At 40.7% G+C, this 12,178-nt stretch overlaps 1 protein-coding gene across 1 annotated transcript; it reads left to right on the top strand.

Moving 5' to 3' along the window:
* Positions 1–853: 853 nt before the first annotated feature.
* Positions 854–1,367, top strand: LOC6608933. The gene has a single exon (XM_002033611.2). It carries the CDS (start codon positions 905–907, stop codon positions 1,241–1,243), a length of 339 nt encoding a protein of 112 aa, XP_002033647.1. The 5' UTR covers positions 854–904; the 3' UTR covers positions 1,244–1,367.
* Positions 1,368–12,178: the final 10,811 nt, after the last annotated feature.

The following is a 12,178-nucleotide window of genomic DNA, read 5'->3' as shown; positions in this document are numbered from 1 at the left end:
GGGATGATTAAAAGTTCGCTATTCGACACTTTTGTGGGCAAAAGGCTATACGTCGGTCGGAATGTCTGACGTAATCATGGCTTAAATCGACAGACACTTGTCTTGGCCTTGTTATATTTCCAATGGAATTCTGCATCAGCAAAGCCTTGTGTAGCTCGTATAACTCACATTTTAATTACTTAGCCAGAATTTAATTGCTTATGCATTCACATTCCTCACTAGTTGATCAACCAATACACAAAACTCTTGGCAGCTTCAGAAAGTTTTGTTCGTTGGCAATTTGCATATATTGGCTTACATTAGATTATGGATTATTTATTGAGCAAAGCATTTCGATTTTGTTTGCCAAACTAATGAGTGAAAATTTGTCAATTCAAACCACTTGATGAGATTCAAGGAAAATCAATTTCTGACTAATAACTGATTGTTTTTTCTATGGAAAACTTTGATAGGTTACCAATCAAGGCGCAGTATCTATAAGTTGAAATCTGCAGCTGAGATTTCTTTCCGATCTTCAATTCCAGTATGGAGGGCTTAGCGTTCTGTGATAAGCCCGCCAAATCTTTTCCTGGAAGGCTGGCCACAAACTTTAGAAGCCGCCTTGTTTTGGCCACAACCGCTGGCGTGAGTCAGGTAATCTTATCGCGGCCACTTGATTGCCAGGGGGGTTTCTTATGCCTTGATTTGGTTTCGCACTATTGGGCCTTTTCGCCAGACACTCGCCCCCATGCCCACTTCATCATGGGCTGCGATAAGCCCGCCCTGTAACAGAAGTTAATTAAAAGCGAAGCGCTTTTGTAAACAATGCCTTAGTCATGCTGGCCCCGCGAAGCGATATAAAAGCTTGGCCATTCGCAGCAGTTGCTATCAAACGATCCAAGAACGTCCAACCAAACCATTCAACATGCGTCTTCTGCTCATCCTCTCCGTTGTCCTGGCCGTGATCCTCGGCTGCCACGCCTACGGCGCCACCTGGGGGCGTCGCAATAGCAACGACTACCTGCTGTCCCGCACCAACGAGGCCCGCAATCCGATCAAGAACAACTACTGGAACGTGAACGTGAACTATCCCGCCGGATTCTACAACATCTCCGCCGTGATCGTTTACGACAACTTCAAGAACAACTCCGGCGCATCTCCCAGCCTCTATTCCGGCGGTCCGGGCTACCGCTTCGCCACAGTGAATCTCCGCGGGCAGGTGAATCGCGGAATCAACTCCACCGTCGAGATCTGGGGTCGTTAAGTGATCAAACGAATCTGTTATAACCGACTGAAAGTCGCTGGGATATCAACTGAAACATGTTTCTTACGCAACTCAAAGCTAAATTCTCAATCTTAAAAAATAAAAGAATATAGAAAAATACACATATATGGCAGTATTAAACAAGGCGCTTTTCATTAATTGCAAAAACATTAAACCAATAAGATTGTGTTTCTGAGGTAAACAAAATAATTCCCGACTTGCCCACGTGTATATCTAATCAGTTAAAAAAGCAAGTTCATTTGTTTATTAAAAAATGGCTTATAAGTCTTACTTATAAAAGACGGAATTGGTTTATACGGAAAAGTATTATTTCACAAGTCGAGGCAATTATCAAGATAAGGAAGCCATGATAGTAAATATTTAATAACAAAAAGGTGCACAAAGTGAAAATCGCAAAGAGTGTATCATATTCCAACATAAATCGGTGGTTATCTTTATCAGTGTGTGCTGTCAATAGGAATAGCATATTGATGTATCTATCTCTGCCGGACTTTGCATAATCGCATATTAGCCTTGGGCCAATCCCCAAAAACTCCCTGCAAGTTTAGAATTTTCCCTTGGATTCTGCCTAGCACAAAGGATGAAAGTGGAGCGCCCGAGGAAAGAGGAAACTTTTCCTTTTTGCCCGCCAGAGGCGTAGTCATCTAGCAAAGGAAAACATTCAATATTTAATAAACATCAGTGAGTGTGTGTGTGGGGTGTGTGTGTGTGTGTAACTCGAAATTAAGGCTGGGGATAGGACTACTGGCCACAAATCCTGTGAGGCCCAGACAGACTGTTAAAAGGGCTAGAGGGCTTAACCAGCACAAAAAAAAAAAGATGGCAAAGAAAAGCGGAAAACTGGAGCCCAGCGAAGGGGAGACAGACTTATTGGCCTTGGCTCATTTGATTCCCGGGGATGGTGTAAAATTTGTATTTCAAATTGCCAAAAGCAGCCCCAAAAAAAAGAAACCGAAGGGGGGTCGATATGTTAAGCTGCACGGTCAAAAGGATGTGCCGCTGTCCCTTTTCTCTTTTCTCCGTTTTCCTATTTCCGTAGTTTATGTATCGAATTTAAATTTCAATTTTAAACGTCTTGAGGCTACGCATTCGATAGCTACCTCCCATTCGCCATTCGAGGTGGCGGTAAATATTTGCACAGGGTGCACAAATGTTTGAAAAGTTGTCAACGAAAATGTTTCACTTAGTTAATATGCAAAGCGCGGCCGTTCTCGGCTGCGTTGCAAAGCCCCGGATCCGGATATGTTTACGGATACGGCCACGGCCTCGACTACGGATACAGGCGGCGGTTGGGATTCGTCCCGCGCCAAAGGGAAAGTCGTTCGATAAAAAATTGCCCCCGAAAAGTCACGTAACTGCAGTGTCGCAGCAGCAGAGAGAAAGAGAGAAAATGCCAGGAGCAGCAGCAGCAGCAGGAGGTGGTGCATCCGAATTCGATTTGTCCTGCTGCTCTGTGTGCTAACTTTAAGAACTGCCAAATGCGACTGCCGAATCTCGCTTCCGGGCGCATTCACTTGACATTCCACATACGCCGCGTGGCCGCCACAACGAAATGCCCAACGTAAGCCGCTTGCCGGCTAAGCTGACCACTACATCGGTGTCCCCGGGTAACCAGCCTGCCACACACACACTCCCCCACTTCCAGGCGCCAGGACCTTGTGTCCTGCCACTCCCACTGCCAGCTCCACTTACCCCACCCCGCCCCCCTTTTCCCGTCAGCGGCAACAGCTTGCCGAGCAATTACTTCGGACTGCCCGGAAATGTCGACCGAAAACCAGCAGCGACAGCAATGGCAGCTGCTTGGAACAGCTCCTGCCGGTACCCCCAACGCCTTCGGTCGTCCTCCACTCCGCCCCGCCCCCCACTCGCTTTGGGGGTGTGGCATATGTCTGGCGCTGCAAGGACAAGCGTTGGCATCTGCTTACACTGGCCGCTGTGGCTGCGGAACATCGAAAATACCCGCCTCAAATGGGATTTCAATTAGCAGCAACTGTCTCACACCAGCCGGCGATTGTGTTGTCCAGTGTTGCGGCTCACCCTGCCACGTGGAAAGGACACTGCCGGGGTGCACCGATAAAAATGAAGTCCAAATGGGGTCCTATTATCTCTTTTGTAGGTTAAAGATAGTAAAGTTGAACTGGTTTAACTATCTTACTGGCAGTAAAATATAAAAGAGAGCCCCATTTTAATATTGAATTTATTGAATTTATTCCTTTTAGATATAGTTCGTTATTACATTTTCTAACTATGAACATTTGTATATATTTATTAAATACTTTCAAATCTTCAAAGAGAAATTTTAAAATGAAAAGTGCAATTTAGTTAGAATAAAATACCTGTTGCCCGAGGGATATGTTTTCGTGTACGCTTAGATAAGCTAAAAAATATTATTTTCATAAGTTGACACATGTTTTCTCGCAGTGTGGCCGGGGTTGTGGCAGGTGGTGTCCTAGGGACACGGCATAAAAGGGTGTCGGACATGCTGTTAAGGCTGCTGAAATTGCTGATTTGCTGTTGCTGGCGTTGTCGCCGTCCATTGCGATTACGTTGGTCGGCGATGGCCAGCAGCATTGATTTTTAATAAATAGCAATTTGGCAAACCAATCTGAGCTGTGATTATTTTAGCTGGCAGGTGGAAAAAGCATTTCAAATGTGCAGCGGACAAGGCCAAAAGCTGCAGCTAATGTGCATCCCGCACACAGCCATCGGCCGCAGAAGCCTTTGGAAAAGGTAATGAAGTATTTATGATCGGGCTGATTGCATGCGGTGGTGGTGGTGGTGTGGAGCTGGCAGGACTTTCGGGACAGGTGAGGTGTCGCCTCGCCACCTGAATTTACGTTTTGACAGGCGCTGCTGGGGATTTGTGGCATAACAAATTTTAAGCGGCTAAATTGTAAAATACCTTCGCACGCAGGGCCAACTGGAGCAGCAGGCAATCAATATTGATGATGGTCGAATCAAAAGGCAACGTTGGTTTTGCATATCCTTCATATTGGATTTAACGCTTTCAGAAGCCAAAACTACCGATGTTGTTAGTTACATTTTCAACACAAAATCAAACGCAAATACACAATTTGCAAGTGGACTTTAAAATGTTTATCTTGACTGTGAAATATGAATGAAAATAAATATAAATATAACCATACTACCAACAGTAACAATATTAATAAACCAAATAACACTAGTTGTGCTACAAAAAAATAATAATTTGTTGATTTCAAAATATTCCTCGATTTCTTAGATTTAAATAAATCTAAATTAATTAACTTCTTTAAAAATTGATTATTAGGCAAAATCTAGGTTAAACCTTCATGTATAAAGAAATATTTTAGTGGTTCAAACTTTAATTCAATAATCTTCTTGTTCGTAAAAATTGTTTATTTTTTACGAAATTCGCAGTTTTGTTTCAAAATTAGCAAAGACTCACATTATTACATTTACTGCTTTAAACGAGAAACTGCTTTGTTAAGGGTCTTATTTACTTTACGAAGCAGCATAGATTTGAACCATTTATAACATTTGAATACTCGAACTGCTTTATTGGTTTGAGGCCGTGAACGTAAATAACATTGATACATCTCAGAATGTCAATATTATTTTACATATACACGTTTTACTGCTTGTTACTGCTTTACAACTGCTTTAACAGCTTGATGGCGCTAAAAGTGAAATTCAAATATTTTTATTTTTATATTATAAATAAGGTAACATAAAATTAGTGTAATATACATTTTCAATTAAAGCCGTAGAAATATATGAGTGTAAGATTAAAAAGATTTTTACAAAATACAGTATATAAACTACCTAAACAAGTTTTCTTAAACAAATATGCAGTATATTCCGTCAATTCCCGACTTTGTTTTCCTTTCTGTATATATGTATCACAGAACATATATCAGTGTACTTAAAATTGTGAAGACCCATTCCAGATCGAACTGAAGATGATATTCTGCAGATACTTTTTCCTACACTGTTTTATTTGTCGCAGTACTTCTACTTCACCCAGTGCTGCCGTCAATTGCCGTCGAACAACCCCGAAAATGCCACGAGCTGTATTATACATACACACACAGCGACCGACCGCTTTTCCCTTTGTTTTGACTACTCTTTGCTCACTTTGTTTGAAAAGATATCTTTCCATATGGCTGACTTTGAATGGAAGTGGTTTGCTTTTCTTCCCTGTCATGTTCGCAAATGAATAATGAAGGGAAGACGTGTAGGTTTTTGTTTGGCCTTGAGTGCAGAAAGCCTTGGCTTCCAGGCCAGGCTTTAAAAGCAGCGCAGATCGGCCCAGCACAACTGTACTTGACCAATTGAGCTGCCATTAAGTCGAGCTCTCTGCTGCCTTTTCAATTACCTGACCATTTTACCGACTTCCAGCGCTGATGTATTGCTTGGTAATTTCCTGCTTATTCACCTCAACCACCCATTTAGCCCATCAATCAATATTCCACTTAGGCTGGCCCGAAAAGTCGCCCCCAGAAAAGGCAAAAACAACCACCCACCACCCAAACTTGGAAAACGCCCAAAACGAGCACTCTGAATCGAATCGAAGCTATAAGCCAATCATTGAATCAAAGAGCGATCGGCAGCATTCGGCTATCTTCGGCTTGCCCCGATTTCGGCCAACCGCGTTTGCCCTTCAAATCCGACCAATCGCAATGCCTCGCTTCGACAACTCGATTTCGCCGCACGTCTGCTCTCTTCGGTTCGTCATCGGAACCGGTTTTCGCTGCTTTCAACGATGTGTTTATCTCTCTTCTCTCTGTCGTTGAATTTTCTCACGTCCATTGGAAGTTACAATGATAAAATTGTATCTTGTATTTTTTTTTAGACAATGTTTTACAATTAAACGTGTACTCAATGGCAACAAGCTAATAACTGCAAGGCTGGAGGAGTTTCAGTGGCATGATGGAGAAGAACGGAATTTTTAGCTGCCAGGAAATTATCCTGAAATTTGAAACGGCGTTCTTCGTCATGGTGGATGACCTTTTTTACAGAAGAATCGGGTGTAGAGCCACGTGGCCAGGAGCACCTAATGTTTACCAGGCCCATCCACTTGGAAATTGTAAGTACCACTATTTCCAATTCCTAGTTAAAGATTCGGTTAATGCTAAACTAGTAGTTTCAGATTCCTTCGAAGTGGTTGTGTTCTTCTCTCTCCTCTCTTTCGGGCCGCGCCTTCCTTTATTTTCCTGCGGCCAAAATGTGTGCTGCCTGTACTTTTTCGTGCGGCTTCCATTTTGAACGGCTGAATGCGAAGAACTGCTGTTTTGGAAAATGTATCTCTTAAGCAGTACACAGAATTTTCATTCAAATATATTAATATAAATATAAACCTTTTTTTAATTAACTACTATGATTATATTTACATATTTTAGGAATGTGTGTAGGATAATAAGAGTAAAATGTGATATGATGTGGTGATGTGATGTGGTGAGAGGCAGAGAATTCTGGGACTTTGCCTTGGTAACGTCACCTGTTTGCATTTATATTTTTGAAATGCGCACTCTAACGCCCACAAACCACACAAAGCTACAGCGCCCACACTTTTAAAAATATGTTGATGTTTTTAGTTTTTTATTAGTCTTGTAAATTTCTATCGGTATACCAAGAACACGCCCCTTTTAACGCCCACAAATCTTTCATTTTATTCTTGTTTTGCCAATAAGCCAGAATAATGTTGAAATGTCAGGTTCGCACTTCCATTAGCAAAGTAACGGGTATCTGATAGTCGGGGCACTCGACTAAAGCGTTCTTTCTGGTTTTTTATTTTGGGTTGGTAATTGTGATGGAGTTCGGTTCGTCACGATGGCGAGAAAACATTTTTTCACAATATATACATATGTATACTAAGATGATCGATATTCATTTAGAATTACATTTACTCCATCTGAGTATGCTAAGCATGATTCGATATTTGTTAGATTTTGAGAACAAATATACACAAATCTGCATCTCCGCAGACAGGACTAGAATAAGTCTTTGAAACTATTACCCTACAGGAACCTAGTAAATCCTCTTAATTAAACTTCAGACTGCTGTCCCTGCTCCTGATCTCCATTGGCTTCGCATGGGTGCTCCAACCACGCTCACTTTCGCCCATTCGTGTTGAGGCTGGTGAATGTTCTTGACAGCTTTCCGAGGCATGTCATCCGCCTCCCGACTTTTTGCGACACTCACTTCGCTCCTCCAGTCTCCATTTTAAGGGTTTATGCTCGTTGGCTGTCAATCTGTATTTTAGGATTCCGCAGTCGGTTCGAGTCGGTTTTTGTGAGCCAAGCCCAGCCGCCTGCCAGCCTTTGTGCCTGCTTCATTTTCTGCCACTGACTGACAGGCCATAAAATGGCTTCTCCGCCCCCGCTGGTCCCTCGTTCCCGTCAGCGATGGCAGTTACAGCTGCTTTTTACTGCTCCCCGCTGCAAATTAGCATTTTTGCGGAAGTGGCCTGTCGAAAAATGGGATTTATTGAGGCTCCCGACTTGCAAAAAGTGCGGTAGTTGAGCTCACAAGAATGGGGGCGTTTTGAAAGTGTACTGTACGGATTTTAAGTTCTTGGTTATTGTTGATAATAAAAGCTGTCTTTAAATATGTCTTGTCTAAAATTGGAAAGCTTCCGTTTAGATTTTCTTTCCTTTTACTGCGTTTTACAATTAAATATGAAACTTCAAGTTGATTAAAGAGGCAAATTAAAACATAAATTATTAAATAAATAACATTGCAGATGAGTTTCGACGGCAGAAAGTCAAGGTAAGACATTCTTAAGATACACCAGATACTACTGGATAGTTTTCTTATGAAGTCACTTCCAGTTTAAATGAAACCCACAAAATTCCAACAATAGAAAACTCTAGAACTGAAGTAACTTTTGCGTTGCAGGCAAATAATTTGAGATGTTATTTGAATTTGTGAGTAAAATATTTTTATACTTCTGTCAATAATGAATCTCATGATTCAGCGGATTCTGTCACTAGTTTTTTCGATATGTTATGGTACTACATGGTCGTTAAAAGCTTTTTTCAAACAGATTTTCTCTACCAAAACGTTTGTAGTTAAATGAAAAAATTATTTCGATAGAAAACGAAAGAGTACCTATGTACAAGTTTTTCGGATTTAATTTTTCTCGTTAGGTGTAATTCTTATTTATTTAGCGCTTTATTTTAAGTTTCAGTTGTAAAAGATATCGTGCTGTGAATGAAATTCCCATCTAAAGTGGTTTTTGCTATCGATTTCGATAGCTGGCATCAATAGCCGCTCGATGAAACCGAAATGCGACCCGTCGACCGCAGAAAATGGCGTCAAAAGTGTTGGTCAGAGGGGGAGAGTGGGGGCTGGGGCATCGATTGACGTCATAGCGCCAGACGGAGCACCCATACACTTGCAATCTCACACCCGCTCACACACACACTTACGCACATGCATGGCAACCAACTGTAATCTCGAGAAAAGAAAAAATCAAATAAATTCGGGGGAGAAAATATTGTGTTTTCGCTTTAATTGAAAGCATAAATGCGCAATCGAATTGCGAAAGCGTCACGCAAAAAGATCTATATTTAAATATTACCCAGGGCCGATCGCTCGAAAATATTTATATTTATAAATAAATGATGTAAGCAGCGAAAACGGGTGAGCAAATTAAATTATTTCTCCGGAAAAGTGAGCGAAAATCATGGGGGCCGGTGGTCGAAAAGGGGGGAAAATGGAAGGTGCCGAAGGACAGTAAATGAAAATCGAATTAAAATTTGCCAGCAAGATAACTTAATAATCGTCATAAATGGCGCAAACGTGTAGTTCGTGCCCTGCAACCACCCCTTCGAGCCATGCCACTCCCACCGCCCAACGCCCCTTTTTCAGTTGTTCGTTTTCGCCATGCTACGTAATAGCTGAAAAACGGCAACAGCGCTCAATCAAAAACCGAATTGTAGTAAGTGCGTTCGTCGGTGTGTGCGTGTGTGTGAGCGCTCGTAGCGACTGACAAGATATTCGAACTCAATATTTTATTCGAAATTCGACAACGTTCTCCCTCTCTCGCGACAACACAGCGAATTCGCCGCGCTTTTAGCCGGTTGTTGTGTGCGTGAGATTTCGAAATCAAAGCGAGAGCGCTCGAATTCGGAGAGCGTTTGCTCGAAAAACGCGGAAAATTTCACAAGCTTCTTCTTCGCTTCGCTGCGCGCCACTTTTTGTTTTTGGTCGTGCCGAAGTGAAAACAGGCAACGTCGCTTAGCAAATCCCATTTTCAGCCCCCACAAAAAAAGGCGAGAAAAAACCTGATGCGAGAATTCCGTGTTTTTCGGTTCCCCACCAATGTTAATTGAACGTTTCGTTTCGAAACGACGCAAAAACAGGCCTCCAAATGTGTTTTTTCCACCTCATTTTTTTTTTTGTATCACGACTCCGCTAATTATATTTTTGCTTTGGCTTTTTGCTGAAAATTCAACGGGGCGCAATGTTTTCGGCTCATTTGCCGCCTCAGTGGCCAAGAGTCCATTGTTTTTCCCGCCCGTCTGCAAAGTTGGCAAAACGAAAAAGCCAACGAGAGAGCTCTGCCTAACAAATTGGTCAAAATGCGGGGGAACTGCGAGATTTGAAAGGCCCCCGTTGGGTCTGAAAGAAAGAAAGCCTTTGGCGCTGACAAAACTTTGCTCCCATTTACCACTTTCTCCGAATTAGCATGAATAGAAAAGGGGAAATTCAACGCGAAACTTTTGCAATCCCAATGCCAAAAACTGTGCAGATACAGATGTCGTAAATTAGAACTGCACACATTCAAAAGTTTGCCCTTAAACTTTTCATGACAATTAAACAAGGCAACAAAATGTCTGATTTTGGGAAATTTCTGTTGGTAAGGTAAGCATAATGAAATTCTATTAATTTAATTAAATGTTAAGCCTTCAAACACTTATATATTTGAGTAGAATACAACTTGTTCTTAGTGGAAACACTAAAGCAGTAAATTAACGGTAGATGAGTGAAAAATGCTGTCCGAAACATCTTATTTTAATGAAGTTAGTCTGTTTACAGTTTCATCTTTTTTTCATGGTTCAAAACAATTAATAATTAAACCAACTTTTTAACAGTCACTTGGTTGCATTTCCTTTTTTATGTAGCTGGAAAAGTTTTCAATTTATATGGCTTTTTTTTTTAATTCAATTTATGTAGTTCTTTGCTACTAAACTTTAATTTTACATTTTCAGCTGGCTTAATCGATTTTTGCGCAAAAGACCGACACCATGTTGTTAAAAACCTGACGATTTTCATAAGAGCAACCACAGAATATCACAAATTTTAAATACCTTATCTTATATTGTTCAAAGGTCACATTATTTTGGTTGTGACTTTAGGTTGTGATAACCTCTACGGAGGCCAGTGCACAATATCTAGTATATCAGGATCAGGATTACTAGCAGAATCAAATTCCTGTCATGTCCCTCTATGCTTCCGAGAACTATAAAATCTACAAAGTTCAGATTGGTGTGCGAATTTGTTTCATAAACTTGCCGCGCCCACAAACTGCCCAAAAACGACCACACAATTTAAAAATGTTTTTTATTTTGTGTTAATTTTATTAATTGTCATGAAAATTTCCATTGCTATACATTTGGCCACTCCCACAAGCCGCAGAAACTGCACTAAATTTTAACAATGTTTTGATCTTAGTGGATTTTATTGTTTTACTTTACAATTGATATGGATAATATTTGGTAATACATAATTGTGGTGTTAACTTGATCAAAATCGGAGGACTATATCAAAGAGCTGCCATATGTATAAGTTTAAAGGCCTTGGCTGGTTGGGAATGCTTTGGATTTCACTCAATATATAATATACCAACCCATTAAAACGTTGTTTATAAACATAAAATTAATAATTGCAAAAAAAAAAAACATTTTAGCACAATATTAGGCTGGTTTGGGATAAAACTTATTCCGGTTCACAAAACTGTAGATCATATCGAAAGTCCAAATGGATCTATCTGTATCTGTATCTTCTCTTGTCTGGTTATCAACGCCTTCAGATCTTTGCATCTGCTGCTGCTCCATTTGCAGGCTCGAGTGCAGATCTATTTGTCTAGTTTTTCACACACACAGGAAGCACAAAAATTTGTCGAATCTATTCCTATGAGTTGAAACACAGACAGACAGGACAACAAAATTCTCATATCCTGTCACATTTTCACATGTGCCATCCGCCATTGCCTGCTTCCGTTCCACAGAACCAGCAGCAGTAGACTTGTAGTCTTGTTGTAGATGTAGCCCCCACCTCTTTAGGGTAAACCTTTGGAAACGTGGTGGAGATACATATTTGGTCCCCCAATCACTCAAAATAATTAATAAATAAATTTCTATAAAAACAAATTTATTTTGTAATTCCCCTACATATTTTCGTAATTATCGAACCTTCCAAGCAATTGACTGTGCATTTACAATAGTTGATATGTGTGACTTTATTTATATAACTCAACTAGTCACTAAGTCCGGCACCACTGGCATTGGCTGTAATTTGACGCTCTGGCTTTAAGTTTGCAATAGAGTGGCTAATACAGTTTTATTCAAATAATTTTGACACTTTCAAACACTGATGCATCGATAAGTCTGTGTAAGAAAAGTAATCGATTAATTATTATAGCAGCTAAAGAGGAACGAAGTAGGGAAACAACTGAGTTATTACTAAATGTAGGATTAGATGATCTGAGCCTTTCAGATGGAGGCTTTGAGTGTTCCATGGGGTTAAGGGTCTGAGTTGATTGATGCGACTTTTATTAGACGATTTCTGTTTAGATTGGCTACTCAGCGTGCATTAGCTAAACGTCTTTTAGAAGGTGTAGAATGTTGTTCGATAATTAATTAGTCTCCCTTACGGAATTTTCATGTAGTTTTACTAGTAATGATGGGTTCTGTGTGTGTTGAAGGG

Source organism: Drosophila sechellia, chromosome 2R (assembly GCF_004382195.2).
Source record: "Drosophila sechellia strain sech25 chromosome 2R, ASM438219v1, whole genome shotgun sequence".
In the NCBI taxonomy this organism is placed as follows: Eukaryota; Metazoa; Arthropoda; class Insecta; order Diptera; family Drosophilidae; genus Drosophila; species Drosophila sechellia.
This window is presented reverse-complemented; position numbering and strand designations above follow the sequence as displayed.

Coding starts and splice junctions, on each gene's coding strand:
- LOC6608933 (XM_002033611.2), top strand. CDS start 905: ATGCGTCTTCTGCTCATCCTCTCCGTTGTCCTGGCCGTGATCCTCGGC.